This window comes from Plectropomus leopardus, chromosome 8, assembly GCF_008729295.1.
Source record: "Plectropomus leopardus isolate mb chromosome 8, YSFRI_Pleo_2.0, whole genome shotgun sequence".
Taxonomy (NCBI): domain Eukaryota; kingdom Metazoa; phylum Chordata; class Actinopteri; order Perciformes; family Serranidae; genus Plectropomus; species Plectropomus leopardus.
Window position 1 is genome coordinate 11,169,759 of NC_056470.1, and position 25,867 is coordinate 11,195,625.

At 42.5% G+C, this 25,867-nt stretch overlaps 3 protein-coding genes across 6 annotated transcripts in view; 2 read left to right on the plus strand and 1 right to left on the minus strand.

Moving 5' to 3' along the window:
* Nucleotides 1-9,052, plus strand: part of celsr3 (cadherin, EGF LAG seven-pass G-type receptor 3) — a 125,432-nt gene extending 116,380 nt beyond the window's left edge. The window contains exons 34-37 of the mRNA XM_042492564.1: nucleotides 1,728-1,901; nucleotides 4,375-4,569; nucleotides 6,148-7,192; nucleotides 9,025-9,052. Coding sequence (XP_042348498.1) covers nucleotides 1,728-1,901; nucleotides 4,375-4,569; nucleotides 6,148-7,192; nucleotides 9,025-9,052 — 1,442 coding nt within the window. The remainder of the gene's footprint in view (nucleotides 1-1,727; nucleotides 1,902-4,374; nucleotides 4,570-6,147; nucleotides 7,193-9,024) is intronic.
* Nucleotides 9,053-13,829: 4,777 nt separating this feature from the next.
* LOC121947490 lies at nucleotides 13,830-18,240 on the minus strand. 4 transcript variants are annotated; one of them, XM_042492570.1, is made up of 4 exons: nucleotides 18,107-18,240; nucleotides 15,658-15,713; nucleotides 15,357-15,525; nucleotides 13,830-15,067 (listed from the first exon to the last, which is right to left on the minus strand). In XM_042492570.1, the coding sequence occupies exons 1-4, from the start codon at nucleotides 18,201-18,203 to the stop codon at nucleotides 14,724-14,726; spliced, it is 666 nt and encodes a 221-aa protein (XP_042348504.1). In that variant the 5' UTR covers nucleotides 18,204-18,240; the 3' UTR covers nucleotides 13,830-14,723. The 4 variants fall into 4 exon arrangements, with proteins under 4 accessions (XP_042348504.1, XP_042348503.1, XP_042348502.1 ...); XM_042492569.1 differs by having other exon boundaries at nucleotides 17,999-18,240; XM_042492568.1 differs by having other exon boundaries at nucleotides 17,933-18,240.
* A 550-nt stretch (nucleotides 18,241-18,790) lies between these two features.
* On the plus strand, nucleotides 18,791-25,320 carry wdr6 (WD repeat domain 6). The gene is made up of 7 exons (XM_042492566.1): nucleotides 18,791-18,873; nucleotides 19,114-19,231; nucleotides 19,531-19,692; nucleotides 20,026-22,804; nucleotides 23,105-23,182; nucleotides 23,524-23,640; nucleotides 24,176-25,320. Exons 2-7 carry the CDS (start codon nucleotides 19,162-19,164, stop codon nucleotides 25,239-25,241), a joined length of 4,272 nt encoding a protein of 1,423 aa, XP_042348500.1. The 5' UTR covers nucleotides 18,791-18,873; nucleotides 19,114-19,161; the 3' UTR covers nucleotides 25,242-25,320.
* The last annotated feature ends 547 nt before the right edge of the window (nucleotides 25,321-25,867 follow it).

Sequence of the window (25,867 nt, forward strand, 5' to 3'; positions counted from 1 at the left end):
CTTCGCCCTTTTTTTCTCTTGTTTTCTTTTCTTTCTCATCACTGTCTTTGTCTCAATTTAGATTTCATTAACTATTAAGCTCTCATCTCAATGGAGAATAACAACAAGCAGTATTTCCCCTACAGTGTTACAGGCGTGGCGCACTGCCAACGAAACCCCCATCAGGCATAAATGTGTGCAAAGTTTGCATAGGATGGCAAAGTACACTTTATTTTTTTCCCTTAGGAGGTAGAAGTCATGACCCACCCAACTCTGCCTCTGACTGGCTGGTACTCTATGCCTTTGTTTGTTAGATTGTGTTATAAGAGTGGTTGTTGCTCCATTAGGAGACACGGCAGTGTGTGTATGTCTGGGCGTATGGTCATATGGTGTGAGTGGTTGAGCAAAAGCCAGGTGAAGTGTCAGTGAATGCATCGGAGCATACAAATCAAAGCAGAGAAATAGGTCTTTGCCTAACAGTAACAAAGTCAGGTTAGCAGTAAATGCGTGGCGTAATAAGTCGATAAATGCTGCTGCTGCTATTCAAGACCAAGTGGAGCTCCTGTATGTTGCTTTCCAGCTGTTGGTTTAAGTCAAGTGGGTTAACCCTGAAGTCATTTCGGCCCTGGATGTTAACAAATCTCCCCTGTGCTCACTGACTACGATCAGATGGCTGAAGCAGGAATGGTTAACAACTGGTTAAGTTAGAATATTAGGTGAGCCAATCAGACACAGAGGAGGGCGGGTCATGCCTTTGCCATCCCGAGACTGCCTCCCGGTTAGCGCTTTGCCTGTGGATAAGATAAAATAATTGTGAGGCTTCTCTAGACTTTCCAAAGTGCATGGATGAAACTCTGATAGTAAATTGAGTCATTTTGCGTTGGTTGCTGCGCTCAGAACGGTAAAGCCACTGTTTAAGCGCAGCAATCATAGACTGAAGCTGCTGCAAGGAAGAGGTGCGCTGCTTCAAGCTGCAAAGCAAATCATGCAGGAAGTCACTAACACAGCGGCAGCAAATCCTGTCAAATTTCAAAATAAAACACCCTGTGCAGCTCACTTGGCTCTACTAAATCAACTACAGCGAGCTGTTATTTATGGATGTATGCCCATGTGGACAGTGTTGTTGGTTTTACTCTTATTGCCAGAATAGGGGATTGCAGTTTAAATAACTGCAGCACAGAAAAGGCAAAGCAGGTCATACGTTATCTAAATGACTATAGTACCACCATCCAAGAAGAACAAAACTGTGTAACAGGCGTCCCAATATATTCACTTTTTTTTCTCAGCTGAGCCAGGGACCAAAAATAATGCTGGGAAATGGAAAATGATAGTGTAGTGAAATTTTTCTCAAAGCCTACAAATATTAAGTGCAGCAGTGAATTATGCATACTTTGCTCATGATGTACGAAGTACTTCTATTTTGTAAATATATAGAGCCTGTTCAGACATCCTCTCCTTGTTGTGTTCACTTTGTTTTAAGTTTTTAATATACAGTGAACAAAACTTCATACACAAATAATTACATTGCTTATCCCCTGTGCCATGTCACTGAAGCAGTCCGCGCCACTAAGTCATCCCAGGCACCGCGTCTGCACAGGGTTTTTTCAGTGTGTACCAGCGGGCATGAAAAAACACTGAACCTGTCAAACGGTCTTTCCTTTTCTCCTTTCCTCCTCTCACTTGTTTCCTCTCTGTCTCTTTTTTTCTGTCTTTCCCTCTCTTTGCTTCCTCTTCCTCTCTTCTCCCAGGTGAGGATTCAGACTCAGACTCTGACCTCTCCATGGAAGAAGAGCGCAGTCTCTCCATTCCTTCCTCTGAGAGCGAGGACAATGTTCGACTCCGTGGACGCATCCAGCGGCGATTCAAACGCTCCAATCATGGCGAGCGTCTGCTTACAGAGCCCACCCACAATGGCACCAAAGGTAGACCAGCACTTTAGGGATGATCAAATTATTTATATCAACCTTTTTCTTTTGCTTTTTAAATAATTTCTTGTCACAGTTAAAAACACAATAAAGTTTTAAGTCTCTTGCTAAAAGACACTCGATTTATTGATTGAGTTTATTAGCAAACTGGTGATTGTTTTGGAGATAGAGGAGTGCTCCTTTTATTTAATTTAGGCCCACATTCGTTCATCATCTGTACCTGGCTAACCTTTGCAGAATCATGAAAGCTAGAGAGATTCCCATCTCACAGTCTATCAAAGGGTAACACATCTGGACAAGCATTCATTTACACATTCACACCTTCAGGCAATTAAGACTCGCCAGACCTGACCTGTGTGTCTTTGATCAGCGGGAGGAAACCCACACAAGTATGAAGTAAGGATGGGCATTCCAAATCATCAAGTCACTTTATTTGTGCAGCACCAAATCAGAAAATTATCTCAGCACACTTTTCATATAAAGCAAATCTAAACCATACTCTTTTAATTTACAGAGACCCAAAAAACTTCCACCATGAGCAAACACATCTGCAACCTGCAATACATTACTAAAGAGTACTTAAGTAAAAATTAACTCAAGTATAGGGTCTGAAATGAACTCTCAAGTGAAAATGTGGGTATGACTTAGCATTAGCCTACCTTTCTGAAGAGACTGTGGAAATTAGTTATGATGCACAAGCTTAACGTTAAATTGCCTGTACCAAACATTTTTGTCGAAATACTTCCAAACATCCCCCTGCAGCAGAGAAAAGGCAAAAGCAGGTCATACGTTATCTAGATGACCACAGTGCCACCATTCTCTCTGTTGGATTGCGTCATATCTGACTGAAAACACTCAACGTTATGTGCACCTGTGTAGAGCTTTCTCTTCATCTATCATTGACAACACTTACATCACACTGCATCCTGTCCGAGACGTGAACTTTTAATAGAGCAGAGTCAGAACATTTATATGTATTATATTTTCACGGTTATTTTTACAAAGCAAAAAAATGTGATTGCTCTTTACTTTATGTGAATACTGACGTCTAAATCAAAACCTCAAGTACTCATGCCCTTCCCTTGTAGGGAGTGAACACAGTCAGACTCCTGCCAGCCAGCAGAGTCGAGTAATTTATGTCCCTGCTTTAGAAATAAGTCCAATCTTTTATCTCAGATATGTAGAAACATACAACATGTGTAGGCACAAACACACACAACAAGAGAATGTCAGTGCCACTCGCCACGAATCAATACCTTTTTTGTTTTGATACACATGAAAAGATATCATGCATAAAATATGAGTTTCTGCACTTCAAAGTATGTGATATAAATGTCATGCATATAGAGTGCTCTGTGAAATGTTTCACTGTGAGAAAAGGCCAGACAGGCAAATCTATAAATCCACATAAGTAATCAATTCTTAGCCTAATAAGCCATCTGGATCACATGAACTCTATTCGGGGTAAAACATGGAGCAAAGCTGTCAGCTGAACAGAGGAGGACAGGAACCAGATGGCCAGTACAGTCCAATCAATTCATCAGTGCAGTCAAAGTGCAGGGCCAGAGCAGTGCTGAGGGATGTGGGCTTTTTTACTGAAAGGTCACTGTGTGAAGATGGCGGCCTATTCATTGTAACAAAGCATTAAAGTCTTCATCGATTCAGTAGAGCCGCAGACTGGACAGTGTGAGAGGACTGAGTGCATAACTGAGTAAGTGTTAAGTGGACAGCTGAAAAGAAAGATCCAATAAATGGATAGTTTCAACCTTTTCTTATTGTTGTTATTTTAAAGTAATATGTATTTTATAGCCAGAATAGATAATGATTATTCAATTTCTCAATGAACAAAGGTGGTTCTGCAATCATTTTGATAATTGAATAATTTATTTAGCAAAAACAGAATTGTAAATGGAATATCTTTAGATCTATTCAACACAACAAGCAATAAGATGACATAATGGGCTTCAATAAAATTTCTTTCACTGTTTTTGGACTTTTATGGTTGACTTCAGTATATACAAAGAAAACTACTCATTTGCAGTAATCTGATACATTCTCTACCAATATGCCACTTTTAATTAGTCCTGGCTGTTATTTCATACAGAAAATATGCTATTTTTCTGCAGACACCTGCTATCTGATACAGACATCTGTTTTGTGTTCACTGGGACGCACTGCGATAACAAAATGAGGTGCAATGCTTGAAATTAAAAATATTAAAAAAAAGAATATGAGGCATAAGAACATAGAGATATTTTCTGTGGTGACAGCAATATAAGTGTTTTCCTCCATATTCCCATAGTCTTTCAATAGTCATTTCTTAATAACTACTTAATAAGCTTTTTGTATTATTACAGTCACTCGTCAATGAAGTCATGACTTGAAGTGGAAACGTGAATGTATATAAAGGTGTCACTTTTTGGAACAACAGTTTTCATGACAAAGTGTTTGTTCTCTTTGTGTGTTACAGATCTGGATGGCAATGATCTTATGTCCTACTGGCCAGCCTTGGAGGAGTGTGAGACTCACAGCCTTCAGAAGTGGGGCTCAGAGCGCCCCCTGGGGGCAGATTACAGTAAGGACGCTGCCAACAACAACCAGCCCGATGCTGCGCTGACCAGTGGGGACGAGAACGGCCTCACACAGCCACACCGGCACCGCAAGGGTAAGAAGAACACAAGTGTATACAATCTAAGGGCATACTGACATTTTAGATTCACTTTTAACATCCTATTCTTTGGTTTGTCCTTACTGTATGTCTAATGCATAAAAAAAATTGCTCAAAATATTTAATGTTAGTTAAGACAGTGGCACATGGATATCGAATATATCAAAAAGTTAGATGATAAATATACCACTATGTACTTGCCATTAATTAACAGACTTGTGCCTGTGATAAATTATGTTTATGCTTTTCTTTCTCACTTTTAATTCTTGTTGCTATAAATATCTACTTACAACAACACATCATATAATTGTTACATTTACATCTTTGAAAAAGTCAAGTGCAGTTGGTTTATTGGCATGCAGATGTGGATATTAGTGTATGTGCCTGCATATTAAATATATTATTCATCATATTGTTTAACAAAAAAATCTCTGGACATCCTGTCTGACCGATGAAGCCCCAGTGGGGCATTTTGCCAAGAGGAAGATGGAGGAGATGTGTGAGCTGAATCAGCGAGGCATCAATTAAAACACAGCTCAATAACTGAGATACATCCTAATTATTTCAGTACCACCTCCATGTAACGTAGCAGTGCCAGATCACATGATGAGTTTTCTTGTTGGTTTTATTAGTAACCATACTTTTAGTGATGTCAGGATGTGCAAAGGACAATATGTTTGTCTTAAGACAGAGTCTATAATGTCTGTGATGTCAACACACCATCATGTTGGTATCATGCAGAAGTTTCTTTTTACCTCCCACAACTCACTAAAGTGCAGAATCAGCAGAATGCCCCTGTGCATACAGAAAAAACTTTAAACGACACTTTAAAGCTTGAAGCTTCAGTTAAGGTCTAAATCTGGCCCTAAAAGCTTGGGTGACATTTTTGTATGTGCAGGACAGTGTGTGTACTCAGAATACATACATATGAAATTGGCATATGCACAGTTACACACAGAGATGCAGCACACATGCAAAGACACACTGAGTGAGTCAGTAAGACATTCAGGCAAAGTTTAAAATCACTCATGTTGCCTGGAAGCATGGGTGACATTTCAGTGAACCTATTAATAGCCACAACGCATGTACACTCACCATCACAAACACTTCCTCCTGTGACGTCCTTTTCCAACCCCCTTCTTTCCTCATCACACTTCTTCTACCTCCTGCTTTTTCACCCTCATCTTCACCGTGCTGTCAACCTCTGCTCTCCTGTCTCTTTGTCTGATGGATGGATGGATAGATAGATAGATACTTTATTGAACCTTACATGAAGTTACTTTCATAATCAAACATGTCAGAAGACATCGACATAGTCCATACACATCTAAAAAAACTAAGCACAAAAGCTGAAATAAATTACCAAAGGAACACAAATCATACGGATAAAGCAATAAAAACTGTATGTAAGGTATAAATATAAAAAAAACAGTGTTTAATGTGGCTTCTCTAACATTATGAAAAATATATACATCTATGAATATACAAAGTATGTAAAATAGCATCCCTAAAAATATTTTTAAAAAAACAAACATTTTATAAATGGAGTCTCACATTCTTATTTTCTTCTTCCAGGTATCCTGAAGAATCGCCTCGGCTGTCCCCCTGCACTTCAGGGTCTTTCCACCATGGGCCGGGTCCCCAGTGAGCTCAACTGGTACCGAACCTCGACTCTGGGCCACCGCGGTGTTCCAGCAGCTTCATACGGTCGCATGTACTCTGCCACGGCTGGTGCAGGCGGAGGTTCAGGCTCTCTCTCCCAACCGGCCTCCCGCTACTCCTCCAGGGAACACCTGGACTCGCTGTCCAGGAGGCAGCTGTCCAGGGACCCACTAGGGAGGCAGACCGTAGGGGGGTCAAGGGACCGACTGGACTCCCGGGGTTCCAGGGACAACCTGGATTTGTTACCCAGGAGGAGAGAGCTGGGGCTGGGGCAGGGAGCAGGGCTGGGGGGCCTCGGGCTGGATCACCAGCGAGTCTCATCTTCCAGGGAGAACTTGACAGGATCCAGGGACAGACTGGACAACCACCACGGAGGCACCATCCATGCCTCAAGGGAGGATTTGAGCGGAAATGGGGGAGCGGTCGGAGCGGGAATGGAGGGATACCTCAGCGGATCGAGGTCGCACCTGAACTCGCTAACTCGGCGGCAGGCCTCCTCCCGGGAGCACCTAGGGGGGGCGCTGATGAGCAGTAGGTCGAGGGAGCAGCTGGAGACCAATGGAAGTGGAGCTCAAGCTCAGCCGTGCAGGGAGTGGCTCCGCACTCTGCCTCCCCGCCAGCCCTCACACCCTGACCAGCCTCCTTCCTCCTCCCCTCCTCCCCCGATCTCTGAGGAGCCCCCGCAAGACCAGCTCCCAGCTCACGTCAGATCACGACTGGACTCCGCACCTCCATGTAGGTACCCCACTGCAGGTTCAAATCCAAACCCTCTGGGTCGACAGCCGTCCAGTGAACACCTGGATATTCTGTCCTCCATCCTGGCATCCTTCAACTCCTCCACCCTCACTCCTCCTGCTGCCTCTAACCCTGGGCCTAATGGCTCTGCGCATGGGCCCTCCCCCTCCCCGCCCCAGTCAGCCACCTCCCACAGCATATCCGAAGTCTCCCCTGACTCCGAGTAAGTCCTTTGGGATTAATAAATCTGCCTCTACTAACCCTCTCCTCCTGTCCACTTTCTATTTTTACTATCTTCTGCTTTGTCTTCAAAGAGATAGTTTGGATTTTCCAGCTGTATGAGGTATTTATTTATAGTCATTGTATTACAAAAAGTAGATGGGGGTCAGCGTTCCTCCAGTTTGGAGAAGCAGGCTGGAGTACAGACATAGAAGCTAAGTAATGTGCTGCTGTGGGCAGCAGCAAAACCTGGTTTAGTCACCTAAAAAAATCAATATCAGTTTAAGTGTACTGTACTTTGAATATTTTCACTTCTGCTTTGCCATCAGACAGCCCTTTCCAGCAGAGAAGTGCGGCCGTTATCAATGCTGTCTTCAAAGCCACCACATACCATTGACAAAAACTGTAACGTTACATTGTAGAACATCGGATTTGTGGATCTACCTCTACTATAGAGTCTACCACTGGCTTGATCGGTTAGTTAGTTTGTGTTATTGTGTGACTTTGGTGAATCTGAATTAACCCTTACAACTACAAAGTCACACAGTAACACAAACAATCTAACTAATTGAGGCAGTAGTAGTAGTCAACTCCTGTGTTCTGGAAGGTAAAATCAATGTTTTCATCAAAGGTGTCTGGTGGATTTGACCCTTTGAAACCTGAGCAAATTGGCTTGATTTCTTTAAAAACATGGGAAGAAGGTAATAAGCAAAGAAAGAAGAAATGACACAAAAAAATAGCAAGAAATTGGTAAAAAGTACAAGACAATTTCCTGTAAATTAGTTTTTTTTTTTATAACGCAAGAAAAAAGAAAAAATATTAATGTTAAAATATAAGCAAACAACAAAAGCACTTAAAAAAATATATAATTCTGTAATAGAATTTCAAATATGTAATTTTGATTTTACAAATACAGTTTTTTTACCAGCTTTTTTTTTCACTACACATTTTGTCCCTAGCTTAAAAAAAATTCTAAATCCACTAATTTCTTGCTACTTGTTGAAATTTTCTTACCAAGTTGCACATTGCTTGTTTCCCCCATGTGCTCAGGGTTTAAAGGTTTAAAATACTTGTGAAAGCCGTTTGAAAGTAGCACAAGAAAAGTGATGTCTCTCCAGGTTTCAAAGGGTTAAAGAGAGCATAGATGACGGCTTCAGTTACCCCGTCAGAAGGGGCTGTCCGACAGCAAGGTAAAGCTTTTGAAATATCCTAAAAAATAAGATAGACTTAGACCAATATTAACTCTTTTAGGTGGTTGTAATATGTCTCGCTGCTGCTGCAATCCACAGCAGTACATTACTTGTCTTCCGTGTCAGTATTCTTGTGTGTTTCTTTAAAGAGACATCCCAGTGACCACCGCACACTGTCTGTAGTACACTGACTATGGATAAGTACCTCATACAACCCCACTTGAAAAAATCCAAACTATTCCTTTAACTCCTCATTGTCCTTTATCCTCACACTTTTAGACTTTTGCTTTCTCGCCTCTCCTTCCGTTTCTCTCGCCTGACAGAGTTTTCCTTCCTCAGCAGCTCCACAGGGATCCTGTCCACTCTTCAACTCTTCTCTTCACCTCTCTTATTGTTCCTTCCTGTCTTTACCATCGTTTTATCTCAACTTTACTTAGCTCCCTCTGTTCCACTTCCTACTTTTCAGCCTCTTTATCTTCCTCTCCCTTGTGTCTGTGTTGTTCTGTCTGCCTCCTCTCTCCTCTAACAGCTCATTTCCATTTTGCTCCTGTATTTACTGTATATTATCATCATTATGTGGAAGTGAAATGATAACCAGCAGAGAAGTTGCTGTATTGATGACTCATTTTCTTTTCCTTCACCTCAGAGCCAACAGAAGTGAAGGACAGTCTTGATGACAGCCTCCATATCCCTTTATGCATTGTGACAGTGCTTTAACCATCAGGGACAAGTTCAAAGGTCATGGATGGCCCTGGCCCACCGGGGCACCCTGGGACATTAGAGGACTGGACACAAAGTTGGAACAGAGGAGTTGGAAAGAAAAAAGACAGAGCGTCCATGAGGATAAAGGAGGACACTCGTGGGCGGTTTGTACTGTATAAATTAGGTTTTTCAAGTCCCATCGCCTACAGTGATCTGTGACGTTTCTGTGGACAATGAGTCAACCACCTCTACTACCTAAAAACTGTTAAAGACAAACATACTCCTCAGAGGTCAAACGCAAAAGTCAACTCAATCCAGACAACATCAGAAAAAAAGACTGTAAATAACATTTTTATACATTTTGTATCTTTTTCATTGGAGATGAAGAAGAAATCTCTTGTGATGTTTTTTTTTGTTTTCGTTTTTTTAATGATTGTGTCCGTGTGAGGTTGTGAGTGAGGTTGGTGCGAGTGCAGTCTTGTCCGTTGCTGAGGGAGACGATTCCCCTACAAAGAAAAAAAAATCCCCAAATTTCCCCATGAAAACATTTTTCCTCAAAAACTTTTCCTCACGTTCATCAACTCTGTGTATAGCGACAGGGGGTCCGGCAATAGTATCTGATGAGATTACCGAAACCGCAGCGCGCGGTCGAAGGGAAAATATCAAAGAAGCGAGAAGTGATTGTAAATAGAGGGAGGGATTATTATAAGAGAAGAGATTTGATGGAAGATGATTGTGAAGAGAGAGATGGCCAACGTTAAGCTAAAACCACATGTAGGTTCAGAGTTGGTGGTTCAACTATCAAAGCTCAGTCGCTAAAGTATCATCTTTTTGAGGAGATTGTGCTGTTTTGTGATCCACTGTATATGAATGTGACCTCGTCATCAGTCTGTGTATCTTTGTGCCTGGTGCTGTCTGAACCAGACCATATCAGTCGATTGATATTTCGGAGATCTGGCGCGTGAAGGTGGATAACTGTGTGCTCCTCCGTGTGAGGCTGTATCATGTAACAACCATATAAAGCCCCTCAAGGTATTTTGCTCTTTGATGCATCACAACTCAGCCTGCCTCAAGATACGCCACGGGAGCAGCCGAATCTCTCTGGCAGCATCCAGGAGACGCATTTATTAAAGCTTCTCATGCAGAAGTTCTGTGCAAATCCAAGCCAAAGGGACAAAATCAGTACCGTGCACCGTTGTTCTCCAGTTTTATGTGACGAAAATGACTCTGGGTGTTATTCAGTTTTCTTATGTTTTTTTTTTTTTTGTTTGTTTTTTTTTATGCTTGTGCAATGGAAACAAGTCTAAATTGATTTTTTTATCAACCCTTTGAGACCTGAGCAATTTGGTTTGTTAAGAACATGGGAAGAGGGCAATGAGCAGTGAACAAAGAAATGAGCCGAAAATAGCAAGAAATACGTAAAATATATAATAAAATTACCTGAAAATTAGTAAAAACAAAACAAAATTTTAAAAAAAGGCAAACAAGACTAGGAAAAGGTGCTTAAAAAATTGTAATAGTTATTAATTTAATAATGTGATTATGATCATTACAAATATTTCTGCAGCTTTTCTTTTTAATCCCCTTGACATTTTCCCCTATCATTTTTAAGAATATTTTTCCAAATCTAATTTCTAGCAGTATGTGGAACATTTTCCTACCAAGTTGCCATTTTCCCATGTTTTTTAAGTAAATCACACCATTTTACTCAGGGTTCAAAGGTTTAAACACTTGTGAAAGGTGTCTGAAAGCAGCACATGAAAAGTGAAAAGTCACTCAAAGGCTTAATGAGGCCCTAGATCTGCGCAACAACACGGCCCACTTTGGTTGGTATTTTATTTGGCTGCATACTGAATAAGCAAGTAGATTTTGGTTTGGCATGTAGGAGAGCGGATCAGAGGGAAGGCGTTATGAGTCATGTCTCTGTCTGTGTGCTCAGAGATTCGTTTATAGACCTGCAGTACATATCCAGACTGGTATCTCCCACAATATATTGGCTCATGTCTGCAGCACATGAATCCCAAATGAGAATTTTTCCTTGGTTGAACACAGTTGCTGGGAAATTACATCAGAACATCCTTTATATGTGAGAAATGTCCTGAAAAACAGGCTCAAACATCCAACCAGATCGGTCATTGATAAAAGAGACTCACACCAGAACACATTTGCTCTCGTTGTTTAGACCGCTGTATAAGGATGAGACCTCCTGCAAGATGCGGCGGAGCTCCTGCAGCACCGTAGCAGTCTGCTGAGGAGAGGAGATGTCAGTCGTGTCAGCGCTAAAAGCCTCTAAGTGGTTTTTGAGATGCAGGTCTTTCCATCAGCTGCTGCTCCTCTCTCACAGCTGTTGGAGCGAGCGCCGAGTTCAGGCCTGAAGGTAACAACACACACAGCAGCAGCCTTCAGAGGGATTAAGGATTCTGGCTAACATACTGTAGCTGTGTTTTTTTGTAATGAAAAAAAAATGCAGTTGCTCATAAAAACTGAAGGCAAAACGTGTTGTCTGTGTGTCCTCAAGCAGAGAGCACTGTGACAGTCAAACAATACTTGTAATAACAGCAGCACAGCGAGAGGATTTAAAAGAGAAAAAAAAGGCTAAGATAGAGCATAATGAGCAAGAGAGCAAATCATGAAGTACAAAACAGGACAAGGTTGGAACAAATTGGGTCAGAAACCGTGACTGTGCAAAATGTAACTGCGGGGAGGAGGGCGTGGACGTTAGTCATCACCGAGAAGAAGAAGGAGAAAGAAATGCAGATAGTGGAAATAAACACACACATCTCAAAAAAAGGATATTTCTTACCGCTGCTCTGTTATCCTCGTGTCTGTGGGATTGGACACGTGAACCTATTTGTCAAGTATTATTGCCAAAAATGCTCCTACAGGGGAACACTACTCACTAGTCTGTTGAAGGGGTAGTACGCCTAAAATATGTGACTTTCCTCTTCACTTGTTTCATTCAGCTGCTCTGTTTTCTTTTACATTTTTCATCACAGATCCGTTTATCTTCACCTGACAGTACCTTTAACTTGTACAGACATGAGATTTATTTTATTTAATGATAATTTATTTATTGACACTGTATTTATGTTTCCGTTTTGTACAAGGTAAAGATGTGATTTCTTTTTTGTCCACGTCTCTGTTTCTTATAATCTGAGTCTCTCACTGTAACAAATAGAGGACAAGAAGAGAGAGGAATGTCAAGATAAAAATGTCTGTTTACAGTGTGATGCAGGACACTTTAAAGAATTTCATTTGGTTTCCATTTCCGATCATGGAGGTTAAAATGTGGAAAAATGGAAAAAACAAACTTGAATTTGAATCCTATCCTGCATTTATCCTCCCCAGACAGTGTCTACATATCTAAACATATCTAAAGTCAAAGTTTAATACTGGGTGTAAATAGTGCTGCAGATATTTCCCAAATCAAACCTTTTTCCTCCCTCTTCACTGTTATAGATCGAAGACAGAAGCTTCGCGTGCACAAAATCAAATCATTAAGCGAAATGTACGGAAGTGAAATATCTTCTAGCTTCAAGTTAATCTGGTTTAGACCAATCTGAGCTGCATAAGTGAGGGGAGACAGAAAGACAGACGGAGTTGAGACTAAAACGTTGTGATGTGTTCTGAAAAAAGAAACAAAGTGGGGAAGTGACGGAAGAAAAGAAACAGAGTGAGAAATAGTCGTGGAGAGGAGAAAGAGGAGGAGGGATGGGAGATTGTCTTTGTTAGCTTGTGTGTTCATTATGGGATGCCTTCTATCCCGCCGTCGGCAAGGGGATGGCGGCATGGAAACAGCTGTTCCCCTGTTACCGCGGAAACAAGAGAAATGTTGGACATTAAAAAAAAGACTTATTCCTACATGACTGTTCGTTTATTCTGTGTGTGTGTGTGTGTGTGTGTGTGTGTGTGTGTGTGTGCGTGTGTGTGTGCGTGTGCGTGCGTGCATGTGTGCGTGTGTGTGTGCGTGTGTGTGCACTGTTTCATATACGTGAGAACAGACATTTTCAGGTGAGAAAAGCCGAGCAGAGGAAACATCCTGACAGAGGGACACGTTTTCCTGGAAGGCTCTCTCCCTGACTTGTTTTGACTCTCAAAGTATTCTGTCACTTTCAGAGGCGTCGGAGATGTTCAGCTGCCACCTCGATTTCCAGCAAAAACAGAAGCATCCGGCTGAGACAGAACATCACCAGTCCTTGAAAAAACATGAGTAGGAATGGGACAATAGGAACATTTCATGTGACAATTATCCTGGCAACATTAGGGGGTGTTAGGGGGTGATGGGAGTCCAGGACAGTGGGATGGACGGTCTTGTTCTAATAGTTCTAAATGCTGCTGGAACATCATCAGCTCTATGTTTATACTCCTAATATACAAAAGAAATGTTCGCTTTAAGACACACAGATGGGTGAAGGGATATTTTGCTTATTCACTTCTTTGCAAAAAAGATTATATCAGTGTGTCAAGGCAGTTAGCTCAGTGTAATGACTGGAAACTGGGGGCAACTATGCAAAGTTTAAAAAATATGCCTACCAGCACCTCTAATGCTCAGAGGGAGCTGCAGTGCATAACTATACCCACATGCCAGTTAATGCTCTTGTGGCTGAATGGGAGCAAATCCCTGCTGCCTGATCCTAAAATCAGCAGAGTCCTTCACAGCACGGTCCACATACTCCTCTCATGGTCATGTGGTGAGCGTTTCTCAAATCATTTATTCAGGTTTTTCTCTGAATTATCACCTGCCCGGCGTTGACTCAAACTTTGTACCAAATGCAAATTTATTTACAAAGCAAAGACAGAAGCACTCATGTTAGTAACATGCGAAAGAAGCAAAGCAAGTGTGATAACAGATTGTCCGTTTCAGAGTCATTTCAGTTCTACATCTGCAGTGATTAGATGTAATCTCAATACATTCTTTAAAATGCCGTACCCCCTAGAAAAGGCCATGACCTTCACAGACACTATCAAACTTAAACATCAACAAACGTCTCAAAACGTTGAATACTGAAGACACATTGTGATGACTGACATATAAAATATGATTGCTGTGATTTTGATCTCAACCCTTTCACATAGTTTAAAGCTACTATGCAAGGTTTGCAGAAGTATTCATGTTTCATTTCCATGTACTTTTCTGTTAATACCACTTCGGGTAATCTTAATGAAATTTTGTACTCAGCTGTAGTTTAGTTTACTCTGAATATCTCTGAGGAGGCGTATTTGGACAGAGAAGGTGGTCGTCGCGTTGCAGAGGGATTGTTTGATGGCTCGACCACATGTAATAATGTCACAAGCTTTAAAAAACAGCTTCTTTGTACTTTTGAGGAGTCCGCAACCCAACTAATTTCACTGATGCTTTTAAAAAGCAGAACTTTGCAGCATATCGTTACTGTATGTCCCACTAGAACCAACCAGTAGGATTGCTAAATTGTACAGGTTATGAAACCTCAAAAGAAGTCTCACTCAAAAACAGGAAGAGTCATTTTGGCTCACTGTGAGAACAGCTGATTTAAAGCAACTCTGAATCCTTCTCCTGCATTAAAATACAAAACAATTTATAAAAATAGTAACAGTTTCATGGCATATAGATCAAAGAATACAATGAAACGAGCGCGAATAAAAACACAACAGTAAAAAAAAAGTTCATCCTGTCGGATCAGATGTTTTCTCCTCTTCATCGCAGCTGCTGGAGGAAGACGGCGGCACGTCCTCGCCCATCCTCTTTAGCTTGGCTTTGTAGTATGCCTTCTTCATCCTGAACGCCTTCTCCTTCTGCCGGGTCGCTCTCCTCTTCTCCTTCACCAGCTCCTGCTCCCACGCCAGCACCTTCATCCTGTTCTCCCACTCCAGGATTTTCATCTGCTGCTGTTGCTCCAGTGCTTCTGTTTTCTGCTGGTTCTCCAGTCTCGACAGCTCCACAGAGTCGTGCGCTTCCTCCACCTCGCCGTCTGTCGAGTGGAGGCGCTGGCTGATGAGTCGGGAGGTGCCTGAGAGGTCAGAGTTAAGAAAAAGGTCACACAGGACTGAGAATTTTGAGGAACATATTAACTGAAGCTCCTCAGACATGGAAACATAAACCACGACTGCATGAAGATCAAGGTAATCATTCAGTGCTGTTCATATGACAGTTTCCTAATGAAGAGTAACGTTTAAATCAGGTTAATACTGAAAAATCATACGCAAACATGTTTATTTAAAGGTCACCAATATTTTCAGACAAAAAGTTCACTGAACAAGTGTCTCTAGGCAACAAATCCTGCAGCAGCTTGTGGATACCTGGTGCTGAGAAGTAGGCGGCAGGAAATGCCACATCCTGTAGCTCTGCATTGTGGGAGGTGGAGTTTGAAGTGGGGCTGTGATGCAGATCGGACCAGTCGCTGGCCGACACTCTGTCCAAGGCGTCACGCTGGAGGCAGATGGCCACTTGCTCCTTGCTGTCCTCGGCCTCAGATGCAGAGAACAAAGTGAGTTTTAAGTGATTGCTTCACGCTGGTGAAACATTTGGCATTTAAATGTTGTTCTTTCATTGAATTCTGCCTCTAAAGTAAATGTAAAATAATCTCTTTAGCATATTTACCTGATTCACACTGCCGTTTATCTGTCCAGCAGCATTTATCAGCATCAAATTACCTGCTAATGAGAAGAGAGGACAGACAGTCAGGGAGGGACTGCAGGTGAATGTGTTTCAGGAAAATGGGCAGAGAGCGCCTCCCTCTGGTGCACGCAGGTACATCGCCTTCACTCAAACACGAAAAAGACAAACACACGTGTCCAAAGCACCTCACACCATCATGTATGCATGCATCGTTCTGCATGGAGTGGAAAATGAACTCCTGACTTACCGATGTTAACTCAACGGCACTTAAACTGTTCAGAGTGAAAGTATTGAGACGTGATGGCCAATAAACAGAAATCAGTCTATTTTGGGATGTAAATCTTTACAGCAATGTCAGACTCAAATTTACTGTCAATAATATCGTTTTAAGCTGAGTTCCGTAATGACAATTTCCAACACTTTACCATCTAAACATGAAATTCAGGTAATATTCAGCAGTCTCCAGGCTGGATGCCTCATACGTTTGACCAATTAACAAACTGATCATCCTTTAGTGCAGCAGGATGTTAAAATAAGAAAGTTTCAACTCTCCTGGCAAACACTTATTTACCTCACTGAAGTGTCCATGAGCAGAATTACTAAATCCCTGAATCTCTTTATTATTGTTTTCTAGCTGATTTTGATCTCACACTAGAGGGCAAAATAAAGAAAAAACTCAACATCTTCTGTGCATGGTGAAGAAATTACACAAAGAACACCTAAACTACTGTTTGTAAAGGCTGGAAAACTCTGGATTTACTTCACAAATGAACATGAAACACCCCAAAGCACTTTTCAGAGTAGGAACAAGAAGAAGGGCAACAAGGTTGTTAGTTCCAGAAAATAAAAAGGGTTTTTTGGTTCAGAAACCAAACAAACAGCTGGCAGTCTTTAGACTCTCTTAACACTTGAGCATCTTATAAACGGTGTGTTTATTCAGATTTCATAGTAAGATGCGATGGTCGAGCTGTGAGAAAATGTGGTTTAGTAGTAAGAATGAACTCGCGCTTTAAATTTGAAAACACTGAGCTTGATACTGAGCTGTTTCTCAGCAGCATGTTATTAAATGCAGTGAAACATAGATTATCTTTGTCATCAGCTGTAAAAATGCAAAGAATGAGTTATTTAATAGGTTTACCCAGAATTGGGAATTTCACCTATGTCAATGGTTTTTAAAGGTCCGGTGTGTAGCATTTAGTAGCATCTAGTGGTGAAGTTGCATAATTAAAATTTCTCCCATGTGTCAAGCATGTCACCTGAGTAGCGAATGTGAGAATGCAAAATAAAAAAAGAAAATGCAAATGGCCTCATATAAAGCCAGCCAGTATGTTTATATGATGTTAAAAAAAAGTTGAATTATTGTGTCAGTCGTACTAAACTGGGCTTTTAAAAATACATGTAAACATGTTAGCCCGACCGAACATGTATCCCATCAAATTTCTCAAAGGCTCAAAGATTTTTTAAATATATAATTATGATAATTAGTAATACCCCCTTTTTTCTGGAGATTTCTGGAGCCTTTTTAGAAACTATTTTCTATATCTACAAAATCCTGTAATTTGTGGAGCATGTTTTGCTTAATTGCTTATTGCCTTTTTCCCATCTTTTCGAGGAAGAAGTCAAATCAAACTGCTTTGGGTTGGAAGTGTTAAATACTTATGAAAGGTATTTGGATGCAGCACAAGAAAAAGTGATGTCAATCCAGGTTTCTAAGGGCCCTAATTACATTTACCTAATTATATATACTGAATGTGATTATATATACATATACTTTAATTACATCACAGCTACACTTATTATTGTTGTTGTTGTTGTTGTTGTTGTTGTTTTATCACAGTAAGTACAGTGCTCGGCTTCATCAGAGCTGCTGATGAGTCTGTTGCTCTGTTGTTGAGGAGCCGGCGCTCAGTGACAGTTCAGCAGGCTGCAGATGTTCAAGGACAGCTGCTTTTCATCTTCTCTGCAGAGAAGTGTTGACTGCTGTGTTTTTAAGGCTCTTGTTGTACAGAATAGAAATGTATGAATTTATGAGGCCGTTCATGAAAATCATGCGAGATTATGACAGGTTACAACAACAACAAAAAAAAAAATAGACGACAAGAGATAGAAACTGTGGCTGATGACCTGATCCAGATGTTTCAGCACTCACACGTCTAGACTGTCGTTACAGCCAAATAAACACATACCAACAGAAAACTGCAGCATCTCAACCCAAAACCAGCTCAACGGTGACGGCTGATTGGTTAGTATCACTCACATTCAAACGCATCTCTTTGCATGCTTGCTGAACAGTTGACTCGTGGTATAATTGAGGCTAAGCTACCTTCCACTAGCTTGCGGACCGCCGCTTTGTGGCCAGCTCCCCCTGCGTGGCTGGTGAGAGCAGCCTCGCCCATGGTCTGAAGTTTGATTGATTTACAACAGGCCTTACATCGGGCGAAGTGGATGTCCTGCAGATCCTTTACCAGCCAGTCCTTGTAAATGCCCTTTGAGAGCCAGGAGTCCTGGAATTTACATTTTCCAGGCATAGTTAGCGGCGAAGTTAGCTGGACCGCTAACAGCCAGGCGCTGCCTCCACTGCCTCCTGATGCGTTCATGCACACTCGGAATAACGAATTAGTTTAGTCTGTATCACTGCGCATATTAATAGAAATTACTATGTTTAGGCCTATTGTTGACATAAATATGGCGTTGACATTGGTGCATTGAGCTACCTCATATGATATTCCCATGATTATCTACAATAACTGAAAGTATAAGAAAGAAAGACAGAAACTGCACAATTGTATCTGCTGCCGTAGTGAATAGAAAATATATTTATCAAATTAATTTGTTTATTATTATCCAAATTAATGTTGACAAAAGTTTAAAAAAATAACTTAGAGACACAGAATAAAGTAGTAATACATAATTTTTTAAACAGGCCTAACATGGGTGGTGCTAAACGTCTTATTTTTCATGAGGGCAGCAGAAGTCAATGGCAGTCGGTCACATGTGTCGTTTCCTCCAATAGGAACGTGACTAATTTGTTTCTACCCAATCAGCGTCCAGGAAACCAGCAGTGTAATCTGATTGGTTAAAACGCGGCACGGAAACGAGAGCAGAAACACATGTACTGGATTCAAGCGGACCGTGGACACAAATAAAGATGTTTTAATGCTGAATTGAAACACATTTATGTTGCTTCAGAGGCTGTATGTAAGTAAATCATGCAGCGTTATTTGTATTTACCTGGAAAATAAACTTTAAGTAACACAAAATTAGTCGAGAAGTGCTCGAGTTAGTTAGCTTGTTTTGCTAACTAAAAGGCTAATGTTGACAATGTGGACTTTATAAACATCTTGATATATAAAATGCTGACAATGACGCTGCCTGGTTTCCGTCTTTTTTGACTCTTCAATGTGTAACAAAAGTATGTTGTCACTTTAAATCTTCCAGGCATCGTTGATAATGTGTCCTCAATGCAAGTTTATCAATCATTAAGCGATGGAGACAGCAGCTCTGGCGGCTCCAGTCACAGCTGCGGAGTTCCTCCAGGATGCATGTCTGCTGACAGGTAAGAAGCGGGGTTGGGTTTTAGTGTAAAGTTTATATTTATTCTGATGCACAAATAAGAATCTGCAAAGACAAACCAAAAATCGCAGAATTTCCTGACTATATGCTTTATTATTTTTATGCATGTCTGTAGAGGTTTTAGTACAAATGCATGGGTAAAAAGTTTAAATGCAGTCATTTGTGTCATGTGTTTTATAATGAAGAGTCTGTCACTTATTTTCGTGCTCACTTTGAAATAAGACTGAACACAGTGAAGAATCACACAATATATCAAAATCTTTTGTTACCTTTTAATGACAGGTGAGGGTCCAGTCTTGATGGTGTACAGTATCAAACCTCGCCCTAAAGCCTATGCCACCCTGAGTGTGCTCCAAAACCACAGAATCCACGGGATAAGACCCAGAAGTCTGACGGCTGCCGCAGCAGAGAGCTCTGCCACGGGAACATTTGGGAAGGAGAAAGGTGGTTAGCACAGAAAGATGTTGGTTTTCCCTTCTACGTGTTGATTTTTTCTATTGTGTTCAGGGAGGTTGTTTCATTTCTTCACTTCTGTCGGGATGTATGAAAACATGACTAGCCGATGTGAGTGAAAACAGATGGACAAATAACTCTTACTTTGGTTGGTATTTACAAAAATTTCAGGGGATATTATCTTTGGCTGTGATGGCTAGTTAAACTTTCCAGTGCTGGTTAAGAGAGTTTTGCACTTACTTACAGTTTTTTTTTTTCAAAGATGTTGTCTTTCAGTTTATTCACTCTCATAAATTCACAAAATCTCCTCTTGTCCGTCAACAGAACTGAGCTCCACCTGGCAGCCCTACTTTTGTGATCTCGCAGTGTTTGGAGGCAAGGCTGTGAGGCTGGTGAGGCTCCATGTGGATCTCCAGGATGAAGATTGTCTGCGCTTGGAGATTCTGGGCCCCCTCATGGAGCTGCAGGACTGGGCCCTGGATGCCCGCTGGCTCTCTGGAGATAAACACTCACTGCTCTGTGTGGCTGTAGCCCACAACAGTGCTCTCCTCCTGGACGTCACTACAGGAAACGCCCTGGTTCAGCGCTCCTGTCTGGAGGGGTGTCTGCTGTACTCTGCCCTCCTTCTTGTGCATGAATCCTGGACAGATACCGTCGTAGTAGGAGGGACTGTTTTCAATCAGTTGGTTCTCTGGAAGCCTGAAGGAGACAAAAGAGACGATTCTACACACAAAGCTCCAGTCGAGAGACGTCTGCTTGGCCACAGTGGGGTCATCTTCAGCATCTCTTACCTCCAGGAGAAAGGATGGCTGGCTTCAGCTTCTGATGACCGCAGTGTGAGAGTCTGGGGTGTTGGTGCTTTAGGGGGCCCCAGAGGCGGATGTGGGGACCTGAACCCGGCTTGTTTAAGGGTCCTATATGGACATCAGGCGAGGGTATTCTCGGTGTGTCTCTCCCCGGGGAAAGTGTTCAGTGCTGGGGAAGACGGAGCCTGTTTGGTGTGGGACTGGGCTGGAGGTGGCAAGGTGGTTCGGACATTGAAGGGACACAGAGCAGGCGGGGTTCGTGCGCTCGCAGTCAGTGAGGGAACAGGAGATGAAGAGAGATGGGTGGCTACAGGAGGGGCAGACGGAGGGGTGAGGTTGTGGAGGGTGGAGGAGAGCGAGGAGAGAAATGAGGAAACTGTGACAGAGAAGCTCACTGACCTGAAATTTCCTGGTCAAGGCTTACCTAAAGTGGTTTGTCTAGCAGGGGAAGCGTGTGGAAATTCAAGCTGGAGTCAGAGTAAGTTTGTGGTTTGCACTGACCACGGAACAGTGTACCAGTACAGCGATGGGCAGTGGGAGATGGTTTGGCAGGGGACTCCTGAGTTTCAGTCTTACTGTGTGATGGAAACAACAACTGTCAGCGTGAAAGACTCAACAGCAAAAGTGAATTTGTGTGCTGTGGGAAACCTCAGCGGGTCCTTACAGGTCTTCCCCATCTCTCATCCTCAGAGTGGGATTCTTCTCACAGGTGGATCAGGGAAGATTCATAGTCTCATTTGGCAAGAGGCAGAGGAAGGCTCGTGTTTGCTAGCATCGGACGCTGAAGGACTTGTCTATCGCTGGTATTTGGAGGTAGAATTAGATGAAGACTCTTCCTTTGCTCTCAGTGTGAATCCCCTGCCTCCTTTCCTCCTTCCCCCCTGTGCCAAACGCTGGCTGACAGCTGCAGTGCGCCTCAACTCCATGTCACAGGAGTCACTGTGGGTTTGCGGGGACAGGAGAGGCTCCCTGCTGTTGTTTCAGGAAAGAGGAAATCAAAAAATGGGAGATGACAAAAGGGCGGATGAAAGCTCGCTGACAGATGAATGGGCTGAGGAAATGGGAAGCAGTGGAGACAGAGAAGATAAAATGAGAGAGGAGAGAAAAATAAAAGAAGCTGGAAACCAAATCCTGCAGCCACTGAGCTGCCTGTTTGGTGTGCATGGAAAACAAGGTGTAACTTCAGTGTTTGAATACCAGGGACTGCTCTACAGCACTGGCAGGGACGGCTGTGTCAGGGTCTTCAGAGTGCATCCAACACCACAAGGAAAACTCGAAGAAAAGAGTGCAGAGAACAAAGGCGGGCTTCAGCTGGAGGTTCTCAGAGTCCAGCGGGCCTGTAAGGGGATGGAGTGGCTGGAGAGGGTTTTGATTCTTGAGCATGACATTTCTGCTGAGGAGGAGGAGGAGGAGGAAGAGCTCAGAGAGGAATGTGAGAACCACTATAAGACAAAGGATTTTGTAGAAAAGCTGAAAGGAAAGCAGGAGGGCAGCTTTAGAGGAGAAAAGACAGAGAACAAGGGACGAGAAGCCAGGTTTGCCATCGTTGGCTTTCATGCTGTCCACTTTGTGGTTTGGGACCCAGTGAGGCAGGAGAGGCTGTTAGTGGTGCCTTGTGGTGGGGGGCATCGCTCATGGAGTCTCTGGCCGTCCCACAAAGGGGTTTGGCCCGGATATGGAGCTCTGGTCTTCATTAAACAGGGGGCTGTCCTGGCTTCGCAGCCCCCTGGAGAAGCACAGAGCTGGGCTGGTAATGCGGGACAGAGTGGAGGATGGAGCCTGAGAGAGGGCGTCCATGGGAGGGGGATTGGATGTGTATGTAGGCTGGGGATGATAAGGGGAGTTAAGAATGAGATTCAAACAAACAGTACTGGAGATTTGACTGAAACTGGGGGAAGCGATAGGTTCAAAGATGATGTAAAGGAGAAGGAGGAGCACTGGGAGATTGTGGTGACGGGAGGAGAGGACACCAGCTTAACAGTCCTGGCAATAAATCCCAACTCTGGCAGCATCAAAGTTCTGTCAGTCATTACCGACCACATCTCAAGTGTTCGGACGGTGACAGCGGTGACACGACCAGAGGGAGCGAGCGAAAACCAGACACAGTCTCTCTCTGCCTTGCTGCTGTCAGCTGGAGGGCGAGCTCAGATGCAGTGTTACCGACTGTTGGTCAGCTGGGACATGCAGAGACTGCTTCCCTCCTGCCAGGTGATCCAGGTGGCCGGTCACCGATTGGACGAACAGTGGGAGAGGAGGCGGAACCGACACAAGACGGTGAAGGTGGATCCAGAAACGAGGCAAGTTGATGATTGATCTGCATGTACTGTGTGAAGGGAACTTCATCCCTTAAAAGATGAACTTTTCTTTATGACTACCCGTTTCTTTCTACCTTGAGTGCCTATTCTCTCCTTCCTTTATTTCATGCCCGTCTTCATCAAGAAAAGTAGACATTCTCCAAGTGTTTTCGAACTTTTTACTGGAAAAATGTGCTGAGCGCTGAAGAAAATCAGCAACTAATTTCAGTTAAAGCTAAATTGACTCCTGCTCCTTTGAATCTCCGTCTTATCCAGTCTTACCAGTCGTGTGTGTGTTTTCAGATACATGTCTGTAGTGGCGGTGGATGAGAAGACAGACTGTGTTCTTCTGGCTCTGGCCTGCAGCGACGGAGCTCTCAGGTTGGTGTCCATCGCAGGCAAAATGAAAAGTTCTCTCTCATTAGCTGAGGAGAAGATTTTCAATATAAAATCAGAATGTCTTCCAACAGTTTCAATGCTCTCAAATTAGTACTTTCTCTAGTAAAGAGGTAGTGATTGTGATTTTAACTGAATGTGAGAGAAAATGTGTTGAAATATTTTGTTACTTGGCAAAATGTAGCTTTAATGTGGCCGAAGATATTAACTCTCTGTATGCTCCATTGTCTCCTTTGAGATGCTGTTTGCTCTTGTTCTGTCACTTAAATTGATTCAACTCTCTCCTTTTCTTTCTGTCTTCTCAACTCCACTACTGTCCTTTCCAGATTGTTCTCAGTCTGTGAAACTAAACATCAGATTGACCTGTTGTGGGAGACGTTTTACCACCAGCGCTGTGTGCTCAGTGTTGCAGCCTGCAGCCTGGAGGATGAAAAGGGCAACAGGTGAGTTAATTAAAGTTAAGTTTTTTATTTCCTGAACCTGCTTTACGGACCATCCATAAATTGTAATGTCTGTCAATATTCTTCATATGAAATTTTTTTAGGGGACTTTTTAGAGAATCACTTTGCGTACACTTCCGTGACTCAAGACTACTAAATTGTATAAACAGGCAGAATCACGTCTTCTCCTTCTGTATTTTCTATATTGAGTGAATTATATTTCTGGCAGATTAGATGCTTCACAGCAGGCAGATCCACTTTGCACAAGTCAAGAAAGTTATATTCTCAGCAAATGCTCTGTAAATGCAGATTTTATCAAATTACTTTATTTTACATCAGTGTTAACAGTTCAGTTGGAATCTCCAATATCAGACTGAAGAATATTGTCCATATAACACCAGCTTGTGGTTGTCTTGCTTTGCTCTGGGTAAATTTAGGTCCAATTTTCAAAATAACTTTTTTTTTTGTTTTTTAAAGAGAAATCTGAAGAAAGCAGATTTCACGTACATGTTTGTATTTACGTCTCTCTCTCTCTCAGGTATAAGTTGCTGTTCAGTGCTGCAACAGATGGCAGAATTGCAGTGTGGGATCTGACTGATAACTCTTCCTTATCGTCCGACACTTCGAGCAGCGCTTCACCTCCACCAATCCTCTGCCTTGACATTCACGCCCACCAGAGCGGCGTCAACTCATTGGCTGTTTGGGAAGAGAAACTGGAACAACAAGAGGGCGGTTGCCTGGTAACTGTTGCTAGCGGAGGGGATGATGGGCAGCTGACAGTGTCCATGATAAGGGTGCAGTACCCAGAGGACGGAACGATTGGGGGCAGCAGAGGCTTTTCTCAGATTTCTGAGCCCCACATTTCTCCACAAACCCAGTTCCAACCATCAAACCAGCTTCATCTCCATCTTCATTCCCAGTCCCACATCCCACTCGCTCATGCTGCCCCTCTGACCGCCCTTAAGCTCCTGAGCCCCGGCCTGGTGGTCTCCACTTCTGCAGATCAGAGGGTTTGCCTGTGGAGGGTAGGCAGTACAGGTATCAGCCACACGGGGGCGCTGTGCTCCCATGTTGCAGATGCTGCAGGACTCGCTGTGTGGGGCGGGCAGATGATGGAGGAGGAGGAGGGAGTTGAAAAAAGGAAAATGAGGCTTGAGTCTGAACAGGAGATAGTAATTTCAGGAGGGAAAGAGAGTCAAACAGGATTAAAAACAGTATGTAAGACAGCAGCACAGTTCAAAAAGGAAAAGCAAACAGCTGATGAAGCCGAGGGTGGAGGACCTGATGAGGCCATGAGCGAGACAGGCGACCCAGTTTATCAAACCAGTGATGAGAGGGGAGGAGAGACAGCTGGTGAAAGTAGAAATCAAACAGAGACTGACAGCGTGGGTGAGACAGAGAGCGAAGTAAACACAGAGACGGGTGTCAATGCTTCCACTGAGAGCAAGAGAGAAAAGACGGGATGGGTGCTGGTCTGCGGTCAGGGCTTCCAGCTACTACGAGTCCAAAATACTGAGATGGATGCAGAGATGCGGGCTGCAGGAAGAAAGAAAGAGGATGTGAATCACAGAGTTAAAGTGACTTTGCAAGGAAAAGTGGAGTAGTGGTCCAAACAATCACTTTCTCAGTGGACACATTTACTTATGAACAATCTGTAAAATTCCTTGATTACAGCTGCAGGAATTGATATCAAATCAGTTATACTTTGGTAATATTTAAATTACATTTTTAATAAAGTTTATTTATTCTCCATCCTTCTGATTATTCTTAGGGTAAATTGCAATTATTTTAGGCATTTATTGCTTATTTGGCTCAATCAAAATATAATAAAAAGCAAAATAAAACATAAATTCTCTTGCTGAAACTGGAGGTAGTTTCAGCAGTAAAATCACCAAAATATCTTATATGTGAAGAAATATGAGACAGTTTCCTCTCATGACTTCTGAAACTAAAGCCTGCAATCATTTTCTGCTGGACTGAAAAACAGCCAAAAAACGAAAATCTGGGGCGTCCAGTAGCTCATCTGAAAGAGCAGACAGACCATGTACAATGGCTCTGTCCTTGCAGCAGGTTTGATTCCCACCTGCGGCTCTTTGCATCCCTTACACGTTAAAACCTGTCCTATTAAATAATGGCAAAAACCTGCAAAATAATCTTTAAAAAAAACGTGGGTGACATCTTTGCTTGTAACAAAGCACCAAAAGCATTTGGTGCTCATTGAGGAAAAATT

What these genes read in the sequence shown, in the direction of transcription:
- LOC121947490 (XM_042492568.1), bottom strand. Translation starts at nt 18,203, where the DNA reads ATGCCTGGAAAATGTAAATTCCAGGACTCCTGGCTCTCAAAGGGCATT. An exon ending in TAAACGGCAGTGTGAATCAG is followed by an intron (nt 15,526 to 15,657) that starts GTAAATATGCTA and finishes TCTGCATCTGAG; the next exon opens with GCCGAGGACAGCAAGGAGCA. An exon ending in CGCCTACTTCTCAGCACCAG is followed by an intron (nt 15,068 to 15,356) that starts GTATCCACAAGC and finishes CTGACCTCTCAG; the next exon opens with GCACCTCCCGACTCATCAGC.
- wdr6 (XM_042492566.1), top strand. Translation starts at nt 19,162, where the DNA reads ATGGAGACAGCAGCTCTGGCGGCTCCAGTCACAGCTGCGGAGTTCCTC. An exon ending in AACATTTGGGAAGGAGAAAG is followed by an intron (nt 19,693 to 20,025) that starts GTGGTTAGCACA and finishes GTCCGTCAACAG; the next exon opens with AACTGAGCTCCACCTGGCAG. An exon ending in GAGGATGAAAAGGGCAACAG is followed by an intron (nt 23,641 to 24,175) that starts GTGAGTTAATTA and finishes TCTCTCTCTCAG; the next exon opens with GTATAAGTTGCTGTTCAGTG.